Here is a 17,570-nt window from a genome sequence, read left to right on the forward strand (position 1 = left end):
AGAAATTTCGACAATATATTTTTGAGAAATATTAGACGAGGACTGAAAAAATATTTAAAATGTCTGATAAAGAGCCAGAGGAAAAGAAAAAGAAGCCTTTACCTCCTTTGTTTAATTTTATAAATGCTGGCCTTTCGGGGTATGTTAGTATAATTTTAAATATTCTATTCTTTATTGCCACTTTATTTTATCTTTTACATATCTCTGAAAGTAAAATATAAAATGACATAAACAAATGATATCGTAATAAAAAATGGCGAATTATTAAATATTTAAACTAAATTTAATTAATAATTAAATTTAATTTTGCATTACACAAATTTAATAGATCAAAGAATCTTATCTTTTAATGTTTAATCATAAAATTTATTCAATTCATTGTTCATTCATTTTTCAGAATAATTTAATTTTTCAGAGTTATGTAATCTTAGTGGCTTTGTAATGCAAATTTTCCAGGATGGCAGCGACATGTTTTGTTCATCCTATGGATGTAATAAAGAATCGAATTCAAATACAAAGAGAAAAAATTTCGGTCGGCAAAGTTATCACCTCCATATATAAAGATGAGGGCATTCTCAAATTTTATTCTGGACTTAGTGCTGGTCTTGTACGACAGGCAACCTATACCACTGTAAGGCTTGGTATATACAATCAACTACAAGAATACTGGAAGTAAGTTCAAATTAGAGTTTCTTTTAAAAATAATACGATCAAAATTAAGAACTACGTTTTATTCTTACGTATTTTTAAATTCATGTACTTTCAGGCAGAATTACGTGGGCAAACCTAATTTTGGTGTACTATCACTGATGGCAGCTACAGCAGGATCTATAGGAGCTTTTGTTGGTACACCAGCGGAAGTAGCCCTTGTAAGAATGACAGCTGATGGCAGATTACCACCAGGTTATTATTATTTATCATTTAATTATATTTCACGTATTTTAATATCTCTTTTGATTCCTTTCTTATACCTACAACAATTCGTTATTTTGATATTACATTTTATACAGAGCAACGGAGGAATTACAAAAACGTGTTCAACGCATTTACAAGGATATCTCGAGAAGAAGGAGTCACCACTCTTTGGAGGGGAAGTGTAGCAACGATGGGACGAGCGGTGGTTGTTAATGTGTCACAACTTGCAACTTATAGTCAAGCCAAATTTTTAATATCTTCAAAAAGTATCTATCCTATATTTCGCTTTTCTTCACTTTTTATGGAATTATTTTAAAAGCATATAGTTGTAAAAAATAGTTAGAAAGAAACGATAGAATAATTAGCTTAAAAATATTATATTACAAACTTTAAATGTTATCTACTTACAAGATTTTATATAAAATATATGCATATAATATATGGAAGTATCAGATACATTTTATTTCACAGTGCGTATACCGGAAGGTATTGGTCTACACTTCTCTGCATCAATGTTATCTGGATTCCTCACTACCTTCAATTCTATGCCATTCGATGTAACTAAAACAAGGTGAAATAATATTAACTTTCTTATTCATAAATTATTTTAATATTATGATATTGAACTAGCATTTCTAAAGCAATTTTTATGACATACTTTCAGAATACAAAATTTAAAAGACGTAGGAAAACCACCTGGTATGATCATAATGTTAATGTCGATAGCAAGATCTGAAGGTATAAAGGCACTCTGGAAAGGTTTCTGGCCTACGTATTGTAGAGTAGGCCCACATACGGTACTAACGCTTCTAATTAATGAACAAATCGTCAAACTATACAGACTATACGCGACATAAGTGTATAACAAAGGTAGGGAAATTTTAATGACTGTTTTCTTATATATATATGTGTTTGTTATGCATATATAATTATACGTATTGTATTGTATTGTATCATATTATTGTACTGTATTGAACTATATATGAATCTTTTGTAACAGATATTTAAGTGACATGTACGACAAAATTTATACATTTATAAATAAAGTATATTTACAATTACGTTTACTTAGTTATTTGTTTACAATTCTCTAATAATGACTAAGATAATGCTTCTAAACACATTTTAATACTTCTTCTGTTAATTCGCTAATTAAAAATTGTATTCATACTTTATTATTATTTTATTTATATCCATAATTAAAAATTATTAGCTTTTATCATTTATATATTATTCGATTGTCATAGATTTATATCCTTAATTTTATCATAAAAAAAAGGTGCAAATAACAGAAAATTCAAGATAAATTTGCAAAAGTAATGCTAATTTATATTTTCTTGTATGTATAGTAATATTTTAACTTGACATAGTATCATCATTAAAATTAATTTGTACATTATCAAATGATGAATTCAATTTCCATAATCTATTATCTCCTTCATATCATAAATGATTGAAGTAAATTTTTAGTATAAAAAAGATTTATTAAAACTCACTCATGCTGGTGAGAAAAATTTAAGATACATTTCTCTCAATTTATCGACGCACACCATGGTAACCACAGCATGTGGAGCTGCTCTACTATAAGTTGGCAAAAACCCACGCCACAGTGATGATATTCCTTCAGTTTTTATTATGGTAATAATTGCAGTAATAATTCCTGGTGGTTTCGATGGTAAAGTCCAACTTTGTATTCTGTCATATATAATTGTAGATGAGAATGTCAATCAAAATCATTGTATTAATTTATTAAAATCCCGGCAATTACCTAGTTTTAGCTACATCCACAGGGAGTGATGTTACAGTCACTACAAATCCAGATATCATCGCTGAACAAAATGATAATAATACGCCTTCTTCAAGTAAACCTATTGTTGATTGAATTTATTTAATTTCAAAAATTCATTTTATTTTTCAAGATTCTGAATAATTTAACAACGTTGATCACCAATAATCATTACGACAGTCAATACCTGTATCTTTCCACATCATTTTCGCTCTACTGTAAGTGCCTAACTGTGCTCCATTCACAATCGCTGCTCTGGTCATTGTTGGCACAGCTCCTCTCCACAATCCCCGAATACCTTCTGTTTTTCCAATGTCCATTAATCCGTGAAAGACATTTCTGTAATTTCGTCGCTTTTCTAAAAATATTCGTTCTTTGATTTTGTATCTTTTTATAATTGTAAATCCAAATTACGTAAATCGTTACCACTTCATATAACTAAAATAAAAATAAAATTAACCAAAATATATACTCACCAGGTGGTAAGCGTATATCACCTATCATACGAACTAGAACCAAATCGGCCGGCGTTCCAACAAATGAACCACAAATACCAGAGAACATTCCGATGCAGACCATTGTAGGATAATTTAAACGGCCAAAATACATTCTAAATCATATATTTGACTTTTACTTGTAAACTTACAAATATATTATATTTTAATATTAAGATTTTCTTATTGTTTGAACATATTAGCATTTCCATCAAATTTGCATTAATATTTCCAACTCAACATATCCAACTCAATACCACTTGTAATTAGTCCTTAAAACATATACATACTTGAAAAACAAAGTGAGATAATTTCATATTATTTTTAAAATATTTTCTATTTGCAATAATTTTGTTAAACAAAATTAAACGAAATATTATTATATTTAATGATTTAATGTTTTGAAAATTCAATAGAGCGGACTTCTTGGTAATTATTATTTAATTAAATTTGAATGAAAGTATGCTTACGTGGCCAAATCATATAATGTATTATATATTCCAAGTCTTGCCGTAGTATATGTTAATTGTCGTACTATGCCTGCAGTCCAGCCGATATAAAATCCTTGCATTCCATGTTCTCTAAAAGTATTGTATATTGTCTCTTTCAAGGGAGTTCTCAAGATTTGCATTCGTACCTTAGTTGAATCCATGGGATGCGATGCAGTTACTGCCACGCAACTGTATGATCATGTAATTTTGTTTTTTACATATTGTTACATGAACATAAGATAAAAGACAGTTTGAAAAAAATAAATTTAATTACTATTTCCTAAAGTTTGTAAAATAGATCCAAAGTAAATTAATTTCGCAATTATGTTTAAAATAAAAAATAAATTTGCAAAATTACCTAAATTAAAATATTGGAAACTTTTGAATAAGGAATTACATATATTCGTTAATATTTTACCCTGATATTCCTCCAATAATGAAGTTGACATAAGGAGGCAGTGTTCTATCCTGACTAATTAGGAATAACATTGAACCATAGTTTGATATCACACTTTTGGGAAATTAAAGAAAATATTATATCAAATCATACTCAAATTTAGTTACATGTGATATTTGATTTCTACGTCTACGATTTCTAGCTCTTGAACATAGCATCTTTTGAAAATTAAAACCAATAACTTCGTATTTCATTGCAATGCGATTAATAACAAATTCTTTAATAACAGTTTCGAATTTCTAAAAATTAAAATAGAGAATTACAAAGTATCAAGTTAAAAATTTATTATATTTTACATCATTGACACAAAAAATAATAAAATCGACAGATACGTACATATAACAATTTAAGAAGTTGACAAGCACTTATCAGTAGCTACGTTTTTATAATCAAGAGAGAGTTTCGAAAAGAAATCAATGAGAGTTGGTAAATTCGTTTCTGACTTTACTCTCGATCTCTTCAGCAGAGTTTCATGCAATTTCGTCAGATTGTCACGTACCATTTTTAACGTAGTGATCATAGCAGAACTAACGGCAACCATTTTACCGAAATTTCGAATTTCACCATCGTGTAATATTATACTAGATCCTTGTCGTTTTTTTCTATCATATTCGATCTGTAAATAAATAATTTATTAAAGATCACACGACATCGCAAACAGCGAGTTGGCAAGTTCTGTTGAGAATTTACAATCACTAAAAATCATGTGGCAAATGATTTTCTTGCAAAGAAATTTCTTAACAATTTTTTAAAAGATAATAAACGAACATACATCACACTCCTCGAATAAATTTTTAAGGTCTGGCCACCGATATGTTGGAAATTTACTGTGATGTAATTGAGTAATTGTGACCGCATATCTTTTCACAGTTTCATTCCATTCAGGTGTCCGTTCTATAAACAAGAAAGATGATCTTCTTCTTTCCAGGCGTGGGTCTATTGAAATATCGGCGATAAAGTGGTCACTCTCAACACTGTTTAGATATAAAACAACAATTTTCAATACTTCCGTTTTTAATTAAAAACTTTTTTTGAAAGAACATTTTATAAGTAAAATATTTTACTTATAAAATTGATTGTTACTATATTTTATTTCAAAATTTAAAAAATTCTTAATTTACTCATAATCTCCTCCGATCGCGAATTTCATCCAATCAATGTAACTTTGGGCGTACGAATAATAAGGAAATATATTCAATAACAATACCACCAGTTTTTCCTCTTGCTCATGTAAATAACAATAGCATTCAATGCTTAAATAACCGAAAAATCCTGCATCTTGTATTTTTCTGGCAAATTTATTCACTGTTGGTTGTATCTTGGTAATGTCCAATGAAGTTTGAGGTAACATGTAAATGGTCGTCGAATAGGCAGCTTCTGTTATTGAAATATGTAATCACGAATATAAATTTAAGCTAATAAGATGAATAAAATATAGTACCTAAATTTATTTTATCCACGGTTCCCAACCATATCGGTTTCTTCTTAGTCGCTTTTCCAGGAACAAACAAAGAAACCATAATCGTCTTGGGATTCTTTTCCGCCGGGATAGCCTGCAGCAGACACCCGAATTTTTGCATATGAGTATAGAACATCTCCCAAGTATTATACATCTTCGACACTCGAATCACGTTGGGTATGACTTTCGGCAGATGGTCCTTCACTTTCTGAAGGAATTCCTCTCTCAAACTTGGTTGCTCCATCCAATAATCACCATGTTTCTCTCGTTCACGCCTCAACATCGGCATAAATGGCATACTAATATGATTAATCAAAAAAATTGCACTGTGCTTTCTAGCAGTACCATAGTTCAATTTGATAAGCCACATACTAATCTCAGTATGAAGCACCAGCAACTCAGATAGAGACGTGCAAAGAGTTTCATAGTCTGTTATGTTCTTTTTATGCGGTGGCTGTAAAAGGCCAAGATTGTCTATCATTTCAGATATGTCTGAAGCGTTTACAAATTTTTTTTGCACCTCCATGTCAGTGCTTAACAGAGGAATATTGAAACTTCCAGCCAACCTCATGTCGCATTCGTCGACAAAGTATGGCACAAAATAAGCAGACTTGCCAGCGATTTTCTTCTCAATTTCAGTGAGCGATTCTTGAGAACAGTGAAGGATCCTAGAAACGTTTAAAGATAGTTTATTGAAAGTGTCCGCTTGTGAAAGTGCGATGAAGGTAATCCGTTTCGCCACGTCTTCGTCGGGCGATATCGACTCAATAAAGTCGCTGTACATCAGTAGTAAATCTTGAGTAGGCTTCACGGGGAGAATGTAAACTACTTCAGCTTTTGGATTGCGCACGGAACATATTCGAAAGATTGTGATGTTCTGGTAAATCGCAAACATCTTTGGATTGAACACTCGACGTAATTCCGGAGGAAGACCGAGGGATGGTAGATGCAAGATCACATGAGGCTGTTCGATTATAGAGTCGTACTCATTGCTTAACTTTAGAGCAAGGTCTCGAGTAGCTTGCAAAGAGACGAGCATTTTCTTGAGATAACGCCGGTGCATTTCTTTTCTTGCCCTTACTGACAACCAAAAGAACCACATAAGACTCGCAGCTATGTAAAGACGATTCGAGTGCCATTTCTTTTTCCGTAGCTACGTAGAACAGATTTACATATCAGTATTTTGTGTGTAAATGTCTTTGAAATCTTTCTATGAAGGTTTTCAGAAATCAACTTTTTAATGATTAGCAAAAAATTAATTTATCACTATTAAGAAGCTATGATACATATTTACCCAATAACCACGCCAGAAAGCTTGTATCACTGTCGCAGCTATGTTTTTGCCATCTATCATCTTGAACTGAAATTTCCAACTGGTCAACCAAGTATCATCATTTTTATATTTCAACAGAGGAATTATATCTGCCCTCGACAGTGTGAAACTCGCGAAATTCGTAATCCTTGATAAAAAGTTGAAAGTGGCACGCGGATTCAAGCGCAGTAGCGGTACCGCGCGTCTAGTTAAAATTTTCTCGATCTGGGGGCAAAGCACTAAATGCCACCTCGATTCATTAAGATTCCCATGAACGTCTAAAATCTTCATCCAAGTGTCGTTAGTCTTGAACTTTCCGTCAATGAATTTCAAGCTTTTTAATTTCAATAATTCATCGGTGTGCGAAAAAACGCGGGAAGCTTCCCTGTGCTTAAGAAGTTGAAGGAAATCCTTAGTCTCCAACGATAATCGAATACTCGCTCGATATTTGCCGTTGGCAGTGTCATGAATGATATCGTGACCGCTTTTACTAGAAGAAGATCAATCTTTTATTAAATAGAACAACATTCCAAGTTTATCTCTTCAATTTTCAAAAGATCTCCAAAAACTCGGTGAATGCGATAAAGAAAATACTAAATAGAACTAAGGAAGTTACCTACAAGTTAGTTCGTTTCCTCGGTAAGGAGAACATACGCGATCTAAGACAAAGGATTTCTTGTATGAAATTCAAGTCATGCTCATCGAACTCGGTTCGCCCGATTACTCTTGGTTTGGCCAGGATATCCTGAGTATCATCGAGATCCCATTCGAGTTTATTCTCCCAAAAACAGCGACAGGATTCCTGCTCTGCTTCGTCGAACACGTCGCAATATGTACGAAAAGATTTCCTTATTTCCTCCGGAGATAAGTAAAACGGTGGTTGTGTACGATCTTTCGTTGCCGTTAATAAATCGATATTCAAACGCACGAAACATTCCTCGCATGTTCGCTCAATATTTATAAGTTCCTCCAAAATGTACTCGTAGAACAATCGTGTGGATTCCAAAGAATTAGAATCGTCAGTCTTCTCCATTCTATCCGCAAAAAAATGAAAGACAAAGATAATTAACAAATGGCTAAGATATCAATACTGTGTTAAAAAGCTAAGATGATATTTATACATGAATGAAAATGTTTGAGCATTTAATTTCTTTTCCCTTGAATTTACAATTTCGTGTTATTGTGTACGAGAAAAAAGGAAAACTAAAAGGCTTTGAACTTCAAATTTCGATCTAAATTTCAGGCGTCAGGTTAAACTTTGCTCATTGCGAACCAACCTGCTGAGTCTAGTTATATCTCTTTTGCGATCACCGATGAATTTTTGTATCGGTTTAATTTGTCCTTGTAATTCTCTGATAGCGGATTTTATCATGTCTATAGATTCAGAATACAATTCTTCAGTTTGCAATAATTTATGATGACGATTCATTGTAATGGTTTAGAGAATAAGAATAAGAAGTCCTGACATAGACAATGTTTCGCTCTAAAAATAATCATTTAAGACAAACGTAAATGTTACAACGTTTTAACAGAGTCTTCTCTATTTTATAATGATTTCGTTTTACACTTAAAATTATATGATAAAATATACATTGATATGATCGTTCTAAAATGTAGTCACTGCACTCATCGAAATTCAAACTTATCAATTATCGTTATAATCACATTACGACATATTGGTACGTCATCTTAATGATGTGGAACCTGTTTCCATATGTCAAATGTAACATATATCTTAATTTTCTTTCTTTTATTTTTCAATTGTATTTCTTCGTAAAAAAATCAACACGATTGTAAATTATTATTAACTTAACTATTGAACGCATGACATTTAACGAATAACGAAGATGGCGCTCATTTTGATTTATCTATATATTTGTAAAGTGCTCGGTTGACATGCGAAGAGGTTATATTTCTTCGTATTAACTCGTACTCGCATTGCCTACAAACGCGTTGCGAAAAGATATTTAATGATAATTTCGACGCGAAAAACACGTAGAGATATAAAGGCGACGGTGTATGAAACTGAAGTTCATACCTAGAAACCATTATTGAAATTTTGCAATCTATGACAGTGGATTGTCAAAGTATGTTGTTATACGGTGTTTTCATGTAACTGAAATGTTTTGTATTTTGCCTTTGTTGATGTAATTCAGTGCATTTACAAGTTACCTCTGTTGTAGTTTATACACAATTTTATACACCAAGAATTATAACAGATGTAACCTATGATATGAAATCGTTAAAAACAAGTTGCTAATATATATGTTAAGATAGAAATAAAAAAATATTGCTTTAACTTATATTGGAACTTCAGTTGTAATAATTAAGTGTGCGTTTCTAGAAATTTAAAGCGAGGCAATGGGTACGACACCAAGTCGATACGATGATCTATCAAAAAATGTTTATCTGGAAAGGTTTTGTGGGAAAAAGAGTATTCTTCCAAATGATCCATTTTGGAATACATTTTTATCTTACAATATGAGACCACCTGTTACAAGGAGTGACCAGATAGAACTAGACTCTCGACTGGATTCCTCGTGCCAACAGTTGTTGGCTAATAATTTAGCCACTGGCAACTTTGGTAGTCTGATACAAGTTGCTCTTATACGTGCCAGTAATTTACTTGCATCAATGCAGAATCAAAAGTATGTGAGTTTTATTGCTATATTTTACATGTAGGATTATAAAAGTAATTTATTGTTCATGTTATATTTAATTATATTTCGTAGAATCATATCGGCCTGGCAGACTTACAATGCATTATTTACAGTAAGATGTATATTGAAATATTTAATTGAAACAGTGGGTGAAGAAGAAATGATAAAACATATAGAAGCACCACAGTTGCCAGTGCCAACGCAATCTAATTCATCTTATAGATTAAAAGATCTTTTTGAAGCATTAGTTGATATCATAACAGATGTGCCATTGTGGTGAGTAAATTATGATAATTTTATATTATTTCATTAATTTAACAGTATTTTAAAATGATAAGTGATTTATAAAATTTTATTTTACAGTGAGTTCACATATGTGGTTCATCTAGAAGCTATAAATTGCTTACTCGTATTACTTTCTGTACAACTTTTTTCACAAACTGCAGCTGAATACAGTTGTATCTATAGAATAGCAATGCATTCGCATTCTAGCGAACATGCACCAGCAATGGTGTGTACATTGCTGCATAATTTTGTGCAACAAGAACATGCTCCTCCTGGTTTACTTACCCAGCAACCAGGAGGAAGTATTGTTTTTAGTCTAGCAGGTATGTTTAGCAATACTTCTGTATTAGAATAGAATATTTTTTTCATAAAAATATTTATGTTTATAAACATTTTAGCTGGATTGTGGAATGTAATTACAATGGGTATCGGTAGTAGTTTAAAACATGTACAAGTTACAAGTAATGGTACTTCTGAAGAAGAAGAACGAAAACGTGATACAGAAACACCTCTTGCTAGTCAATCATTATTACTCCTATTGGTATTAACAAATCATTGTACTGCAACTCAAAATCCTTATAGGAATGCACTTTTTACATTTGTTGATATGCAAGGTTAGCAATTTAATGAATCTCTACGTTAACTTTCAAATATTGAATAATATAAGAAATCTGTATAAATTCATGAATATTCTGCTATTAATTAATTCTGAAATAATTATATATTTTTTAGAAGACTATACCACAATGCAAGCAAAAGGCGCATTTAGGTTTAATTTAAATAAATTGTACAATACCATATGTAAAATACCAAATACAGATGAAGTTACATTATTATTATACATGTTGCTCCATAGGAATTCAAGTGTAAAACAAAATATCATGAGAAGAGCAGATATACAACTATTGGTGAATGCAAACTTAATTTATTAATCATTTAAAGTATTATGAGTTTAAAATGTATTATATAGAATTTTATTTTGCAGGTAATACCAATACTTCAAATATTGTATCATGCTCCAAACAATACATCACATCATATTTATATGTCTCTTATTATTCTTTTAATTTTAAGTGAAGATGAAACATTTAACAAGAGAATACATGAAATAGTACGTATTTTAAAATACTGTATGGAGATATATGAAATTTTAAATAATTAATGATAATTATTAATTTTCAGATGCTTAAGGGTGTGAGTTGGTATACAGAAAGATCGATAAGTGAAATATCATTAGGAGGTCTTTTAATTCTTGTTGTTATAAGAACCATACAATATAATATGTTCAAAATGAGGGTAAAGTAGACATAAATATGATGAGAAATTAATTTGAAGCTATTCTGAGTAATAATATGTTTATATATTTTCACAGGATAAATATCTCCATACAAATTGTTTAGCAGCTTTGGCAAATATGTCAGCACAGTTTACATCTTTACATCCATATGTTAGTCAAAGATTATTGAGTTTGTTTGAAACTCTTGCAAAAAAGCATGCTAGATTAGAAACAAAAATACGCACGCAACCTTCTGTTTCTTCTGACAGTACTACTATTACAGTCAATGGAACAACGGCAAACACAGATTTAGTAAGATTTTGCAATAATTTGTAATAAATAATTTATACTGAATAATAATCACATACTACATTTCAGATCCAAGACTTAACAATACTGGAAGAAGTTTTACGAATGGTACTAGAGATCATAAATAGTTGTTTAACTCATAGACTCGCACATAATCCAAACTTAATATATACTCTTTTATATAAAAAAGATATTTTTCAACCATTTAGGATGCATTCAGCATTTCAAGACATTGTGCAGAACATAGATTCTGTAAGTAAATATAGATTCTCTAAAAAATTTTATATTTTTTGATTTCGAATTATATAACATAATTTCTAAATTGTATCCATCAGGTCATAAATTTTTTCTCTTATAAATTGGAACAAAAAGATCAATCACAACTTGGTGTGAGCCAAGTATTAAGTACAATTCAGCAAGGTACTAGTGAATGGCCACGTGACCGCTTAAGGGTATGTTTCATCTATATTTAATATGTGAAAATATATCAAATAAATTCAACTATTTTTTTTTATACATGCATACTATAGTGAACATTCGTTTAATTTTATTATTTAATTTGCCTGTGCATTATATAGAAATTTCCAGAATTAAAATTTAAATATGTGGAAGAGGAACAACCAGAAGAATTCTTTATTCCTTATGTATGGAGTGTCGTGTGTCAAAGTGCTCTCTTACATTGGAATGCTCATACTGGTGAACAAACAACGATTATCGTTTGCTGATACTGAGACAAAAGCTGCTATTTGCAGTAAACATATGCAATAGAAGACAAGTAAGAAGTATTGAAAGTGGTATTTCTTCATGAAATATTTATTTGATACAAAAAAAAATCAATATATATATTGTTTATTGTAAAAGTAATCAAAGCAAGAGAATAGAGACTACTCTAAAACAATATATATTCATTTTATGTCCGAAATCGATTTGTTAGTACTTATCTCTTGCCTTTGTTATTATTTCACTCAATCACATTAATTTTTTAAAATAACACCAATTTGTTCAAACAACTATTATCTAAATTTAATCGTTAACTAAAATAACATTATGAAATCGTGGAATGTTTTAAGATTTGTTTTCATATGCATAAGCCTAATTAATGATATTATTTACGTTAATTATAAATAATACTACTTAATTCATTCATTGTACAATAATGAAATTGGCTTAACATCGTAAAATTATGTATTGTTAAGAATGGTTTGCAACTTATCATTTTATAAAAGTTACATTATTGTTTAAATTAAATATCATTAATGAATAAAAATGTCTAAATATTCAACTGGAGCGTCATAAAAATTCACACCATGGGTAAGAGTGAAACGTAAACATTTTATATCATTCACAAAAGAATATAAATTAGATATTAAAATTTCCAGTTGGATATTCATGCTAAACAACATTTTCGACATATTATTAAAATTTTTTGTAATAAAAATGATAAGGGAAAATTTTAAGTAAATTGTGTTTAAAAAAAAAGATACCTAACTCTGTTATTTATTATAATCTCCGCTTTTTAAAAAATTATAAAAAATGATTTCTAAACATTATATTGTAAATGTTAAAAGTGATTTCAAAGCTGAAATTTAATAATACTATATAATTTGACTTGTAAGAGATGTGAACGTTGTAGATTATTATTTATATCACGAAACTGTCTAGTTACATTTTGTTTATCATATTTAATTGTAAATATAAGCACATAAAGCAAAATATTGTATGGAAACTATTTAATGAAAATTAAAAAATGGCATAGTATAATTGCATTTGTATACACTTGCAATCAATGCTGTTAATGTTGAAAATGATTTTAATTTAATAATATATATATATATATATATATATATATATATATATATATATATATATATATATACATATATTATATACTTCGGTAATATCAATATGCTTTCGTATTTATAATAATTTACGCGCGACTACAATGGATACACGGTACACACACACGCGCAAACATACACACACACACGTTCTCTTTCTCTCTCTCTTCATCCGTCGTTTCGTTGACGTTGTGCTCCTGCCCACCCAGTTCGATGCATCCCCAGTTTTATTCAATCATTCGCCCGCGTGAAATTTGTTCTCCGCGCTCGCCGCGTCGATGTCGCCTGGCAATCGGCCGATCCGATTTCGAGCTACGTTTTCTTCTTCCATTCTGTCTCTCTTTCAGAAATACATATACACACACACACACACACACACACACACACTCTCTCTCTCTCTCTCTCTCTCTTTCTCTCTGTGTTTCTTTTTATTGCTCCGATAGTGTGACTCGGCCGCGATTTTCCCTCGCGGTCCGTCGAGATAGATCGACCGGATGAAAGTGTGTGACGAACGAAACGCAGTGTGGAATGCATCGAGAAGAACGTAACGGCTCGAGGAAACGACAAGCGGACGTTTGTCCAATGCTCCTCCATTTTCTTTCCTCTTCTTCTTCTTCCTCCTTTTCTTCCTCTTCCGTGAGAAACAAAAGAAGTCGGAGGCGAAGCTCTCTCTTTTTCTGTTCTATCTTGCGCGTCAGTTTCGATAGGTGCAGACCACGTTTTTTGTGTCCTCGTTTCGAGGCGTGCCGGGCATCTCTAATGGCTACCATATCTAATATGAAGGAACGGGCTCGATAACTTCACCTAAATATTCTATTTCCTAACTTTTTTTTTTTTTCTTTTTCTCTCTTTAATCTACGTGTGTCTACTATGCTTCGCGTATGTTTATCCGCAGTGTCTCACTCTCCGTCGTCTCTTCGTTCGTTTCTTTTCTTTTTTTTTTTCTTCTTCTTCTGTCGCTGCTGCTGCTGCTGCTGCTGCTGCTGCTTTCTCGGACGCAGTCCTCTCCCTTCGTCATCTTCTGTACTTCCGTTCTACTACTACTCGCGATCTCTCGCGCACGCCTAACTGCGTTCTCACTCAACAGTGCACGAACCTGAACATTCTCAATTTTTATCGTCCACGCGACACACCCTCTTCTTTTTTTCGCTTGTGATTCCCTTTCACTCACTCTCTCTCTCGCACACACACACGCACACACAATCAGTGCTGCTCCTGTCTCGCTCGCGACTAAGGACTAAAAGTTTTAAACTAACACGTGTCGCTATACGCAAAAACTACTTCTCACCGCTAATGTTCTAGCAACATGGACATTGTGTTTATTTCCTTCATTTGTCTCTCTCTCTCTTTCTTTCTTTCTTTCTCTCGTCCCCGTAGACTCGCCCCGTCGAGTTTTAAATCGTTCCAAAATATTCGTCTTCGCTTCTCTCTCTCACTCTCTCTCTCTCTTCACCGCACTAAGGAATAAGGATTATCAATTACATGTTCAATTATTTCGCTCGTTACCCGACGTTACGCCAATTCTCTCTCTCTCTCTCTCTCTCTCTCTCTTGCATGCACACGCGCACACTCTCTCCCTTTCTCACGCCGCGCTCTCAATTTTCTTCTCTCCCCGATCGTTTCGCGACTGCCGCCGATCTATCTATAATCTCTAGGTAAATAAGCGAGGGTAACGGGCTCGCGACTGGAAAAAAAATATTCGGTGGAGATTCGTTGCCAGGTGTCGCGGACGCGGGCCGACCGGAACTCGACTCTTCCCTCGAGGGGAGGGCGGAGGAGGAGGAGGAGGAGGAGGTAGAGGGGGTAGGGGGGGGGTGAAAAACGCGCAATAACGGGCACAACAACAACAGACACGGGGTCCCACGGACCACGGAGTCGAAAGCTAACACGGGATCGTTCGCTTCGAAGAGTCTCAAAGGCACGTCACTTTGTAGGTACCCGGTTTTCTTTTTTTTTTTTTTTGCCCCCTCTTTTCTTTTCTTTTCTTCTCTTTTCTTTTAAATATTTTGCATACTTCGCGTCGTTCCTCCTCACGCGACACACACAGGCAATGGACAGGCGATTTATTATCCTCTATCCTCAGTTACACATTATTATCGTTATACCTTATCAATTTCCATTTGTTCGAACCCATTTAAACTCGTTAGACTCTTATCGATTAGCGGTTACTATTCTCTCTCTCTCTCTCTCTCTCTCTCTCTGTCATCTGTTTTTTTCACTTTAGTTAGTAGTGCTATTTCATTAGTAGTATCGTTAGCGTTATCATTATTCATACTGTTAGCGTTAAACGTTAATGTCTAAGATTAAACGTCGATTACCGTAAATCGTTATTAATATTATTGTTATTATTATTAGCGTATTAATGTTAATATCGTTATTATTATTACTATTACTATTATTACTATTATCGTTATTATTATTATTATTATTATTGTTATCGTTATTATCGTGATTCATTATTACGATTTTTTTTTTCTTCTTTTATCGGCTGCTGCTTCATTAGCTCGACTTTTAACCATCGTTCTCTCGTTGGTGTCTAGCCGGGTTACCGATATTGCGCGTTCTAGGGTCGCTCCAAGTTTCCTCTCGCCCGCGTCGGGATCAGCAAAGATCGTATACGAAGGGTACGTTTTTTTTTTCTCCCGGGATACAGTCTCGCGCTTTCCCAATAATAAGCTTCGCGAGATCGGGAGGAGAGTTTCCCCCCGTCCAGCCCGTGTATCTAATAATAAATTCGCTTTCGGTATTCTCTTTTTTTTTTTGTTTTTTTTTTTTTTTTGTTTTGTTTTTTTTTTGTTTTTTTTTTGGTTTTGTTTTGTTTTAGTTTTTTTTTTTTTTTTTTTTTTTTTTTGTTTTTTTTTTTTTTTTTTTTATTTTCTCTCGCGAGTTTGGTGAGCGAGGAATACTGTCAGCGAAGAATTACGATCCTGTTTCGCGTCTCTTGGCTGGCCAACGATGAATCACTACGGCGCGGCCACTTTATGACCGTTGAGGCGAGGAAATAAAACAGTCGTTCGGCCAGAAAGTGGGAAAGAGAGGCGACTTTGTGCACGGTGAATTCTTTCGCAACTCGCCCAGCGAATTTCCATTACACCACCTTTCTGATAAATATAAATTGCTCGACTTGCAATGCTTTTCTTTTTTTTTTGTTTTTCTTTTTTTTTTGCGAAGTTAATTTAGTTTTTAACTCTTCCTCGTTCTTCCTACGAATTCTTTCGTTGGCTGTACCTACGGAGAATAATCGATCAACTCCCTACAAATTCACTAAAAATATACTTTCCTGAATAAGTGTGTTTAACGTCTTCGCTCGCTGTTAGAGACACGTGCCTTTGTGCTCGTGACGGAGGAAAATCGAAGATAAGGAAATATTAATAAATTTTCTTCTTTGAGATGCAAAGACACACAAAACTTTAAAATGTAATTTAAAATGTAACTCTGTTGCAGTTAATTTGCATGTGAAATCATTTTAAGTTAGCTAGCAAAAAATTCACTAAATATACGGAAAGTTGCTGATTCGCCCTCGAACGTAAAGGGTTAACGCTAGAACTATGGGCGAGTAAAGCATAAAATTTGCAAGATTTGGGTTAAGATGCAAGGAACAGCAAAGAATTTACATGAATCGATATATTTTACTAAAAATCGTTACTAAAAGTCTCTGAAAATACTATATAAATTTATATGACAGTGAAATAATACTATATAAATTTATAATAATATACTATACTATATTATTACTATATTATATTAATTTATAATAATATACTATAATAATACTATATAAATTTATATGATAGCGACATAAAATTACAACAGTAATATATATTATGTATTATGTATTATTATAATATATATAATGTAATAATTAATATATTATATTATAATATATTATAACAGTAACATAAAATTATATTTATATTTATAAAATTTCGATGGGAAATTAATTAACAAACTGGCTTTATATTAATTTATAATAATATACTATAATAATACTATATAAATTTATATGACAGTGACATAAAATTACAACAGTAATATATATTATATATTATGTATTATTATAATTAATATATTATATTATAATATATTATAACAGTAACATAAAATTATATTTATATTTATAAAATTTCCATGGGAAATTAATTAACAAACTGGCTTTATATTAATTTATAATAATATACTATAATAATACTATATAAATTTATATGACAGTGACATAAAATTACAACAGTAATATATATTATGTATTATGTATTATTATATATAATGTAATAATTAATATATTATATTA

At 31.9% G+C, this 17,570-nt stretch overlaps 4 protein-coding genes across 11 annotated transcripts; 2 read left to right on the forward strand and 2 right to left on the reverse strand.

Moving 5' to 3' along the window:
- The first annotated feature begins 457 nt into the window (after positions 1-457).
- Positions 458-1,779, forward strand: LOC122532198 (mitochondrial 2-oxoglutarate/malate carrier protein-like). Its single transcript, XM_043660759.1, has 5 exons — positions 458-672; positions 767-903; positions 1,011-1,181; positions 1,387-1,486; positions 1,580-1,779. The coding sequence occupies exons 1-5, from the start codon at positions 458-460 to the stop codon at positions 1,770-1,772; spliced, it is 816 nt and encodes a 271-aa protein (XP_043516694.1). The 3' UTR covers positions 1,773-1,779.
- Positions 1,276-4,709, reverse strand: LOC122532197 (mitochondrial 2-oxoglutarate/malate carrier protein-like). Of its 4 annotated transcripts, none has more exons than XM_043660757.1 (7): positions 4,643-4,709; positions 3,666-3,875; positions 3,178-3,311; positions 2,889-3,059; positions 2,684-2,783; positions 2,412-2,610; positions 1,276-1,476 (listed from the first exon to the last, which is right to left on the reverse strand). In XM_043660757.1, exons 2-6 carry the CDS (start codon positions 3,845-3,847, stop codon positions 2,412-2,414), a joined length of 786 nt encoding a protein of 261 aa, XP_043516692.1. In that variant the 5' UTR covers positions 3,848-3,875; positions 4,643-4,709; the 3' UTR covers positions 1,276-1,476. The 4 variants fall into 4 exon arrangements, with proteins under 4 accessions (XP_043516692.1, XP_043516689.1, XP_043516693.1 ...); XM_043660754.1 differs by lacking the exon at positions 4,643-4,709 and adding an exon at positions 4,105-4,203; XM_043660755.1 differs by lacking the exon at positions 4,643-4,709 and adding an exon at positions 4,105-4,203 and having other exon boundaries at positions 1,419-1,476; positions 2,408-2,610.
- Positions 4,283-8,720, reverse strand: LOC122532195 (IQ motif-containing protein H-like). Its single transcript, XM_043660748.1, has 9 exons — positions 8,506-8,720; positions 8,192-8,397; positions 7,535-7,948; positions 6,897-7,404; positions 5,585-6,755; positions 5,265-5,520; positions 4,916-5,117; positions 4,480-4,759; positions 4,283-4,382 (listed from the first exon to the last, which is right to left on the reverse strand). The coding sequence occupies exons 2-8, from the start codon at positions 8,341-8,343 to the stop codon at positions 4,490-4,492; spliced, it is 2,973 nt and encodes a 990-aa protein (XP_043516683.1). The 5' UTR covers positions 8,344-8,397; positions 8,506-8,720; the 3' UTR covers positions 4,283-4,382; positions 4,480-4,489.
- On the forward strand, positions 8,615-12,246 carry LOC122532196 (dymeclin). Of its 5 annotated transcripts, none has more exons than XM_043660750.1 (12): positions 8,615-8,707; positions 9,259-9,562; positions 9,647-9,850; positions 9,938-10,182; positions 10,258-10,473; positions 10,592-10,767; positions 10,845-10,970; positions 11,042-11,155; positions 11,232-11,447; positions 11,514-11,696; positions 11,780-11,896; positions 12,023-12,246. In XM_043660750.1, exons 2-12 carry the CDS (start codon positions 9,276-9,278, stop codon positions 12,167-12,169), a joined length of 2,031 nt encoding a protein of 676 aa, XP_043516685.1. In that variant the 5' UTR covers positions 8,615-8,707; positions 9,259-9,275; the 3' UTR covers positions 12,170-12,246. The 5 variants fall into 5 exon arrangements, with proteins under 5 accessions (XP_043516685.1, XP_043516687.1, XP_043516686.1 ...); XM_043660752.1 differs by having other exon boundaries at positions 8,616-8,637; XM_043660751.1 differs by having other exon boundaries at positions 8,703-8,820.
- The last annotated feature ends 5,324 nt before the right edge of the window (positions 12,247-17,570 follow it).

This window comes from Frieseomelitta varia, unplaced genomic scaffold (genome assembly GCF_011392965.1).
Source record: "Frieseomelitta varia isolate USP_RPSP 00005682 unplaced genomic scaffold, Fvar_1.2 scaffold_442, whole genome shotgun sequence".
Taxonomy (NCBI): Eukaryota; Metazoa; Arthropoda; class Insecta; order Hymenoptera; family Apidae; genus Frieseomelitta; species Frieseomelitta varia.

Coding starts and splice junctions, on each gene's coding strand:
- LOC122532196 (XM_043660750.1), top strand. CDS start 9,276: ATGGGTACGACACCAAGTCGATACGATGATCTATCAAAAAATGTTTAT. Junction 9,851..9,937: donor ATAACAGATGTGCCATTGTG/GTGAGTAAATTA, acceptor TTTATTTTACAG/TGAGTTCACATATGTGGTTC. Junction 10,971..11,041: donor ACAAGAGAATACATGAAATA/GTACGTATTTTA, acceptor ATTAATTTTCAG/ATGCTTAAGGGTGTGAGTTG.
- LOC122532195 (XM_043660748.1), bottom strand. CDS start 8,343: ATGAATCGTCATCATAAATTATTGCAAACTGAAGAATTGTATTCTGAA. Junction 6,756..6,896: donor CTTTCTGGCGTGGTTATTGG/GTAAATATGTAT, acceptor TGTTCTACGTAG/CTACGGAAAAAGAAATGGCA. Junction 5,118..5,264: donor GCGATCGGAGGAGATTATGA/GTAAATTAAGAA, acceptor ATATCTAAACAG/TGTTGAGAGTGACCACTTTA.
- LOC122532198 (XM_043660759.1), top strand. CDS start 458: ATGGCAGCGACATGTTTTGTTCATCCTATGGATGTAATAAAGAATCGA. Junction 673..766: donor CAACTACAAGAATACTGGAA/GTAAGTTCAAAT, acceptor ATGTACTTTCAG/GCAGAATTACGTGGGCAAAC. Junction 1,487..1,579: donor TTCGATGTAACTAAAACAAG/GTGAAATAATAT, acceptor ACATACTTTCAG/AATACAAAATTTAAAAGACG.
- LOC122532197 (XM_043660754.1), bottom strand. CDS start 4,175: ATGTTATTCCTAATTAGTCAGGATAGAACACTGCCTCCTTATGTCAAC. Junction 3,060..3,177: donor TGATATACGCTTACCACCTG/GTGAGTATATAT, acceptor GAATATTTTTAG/AAAAGCGACGAAATTACAGA. Junction 2,784..2,888: donor AATGATGTGGAAAGATACAG/GTATTGACTGTC, acceptor AATCAACAATAG/GTTTACTTGAAGAAGGCGTA.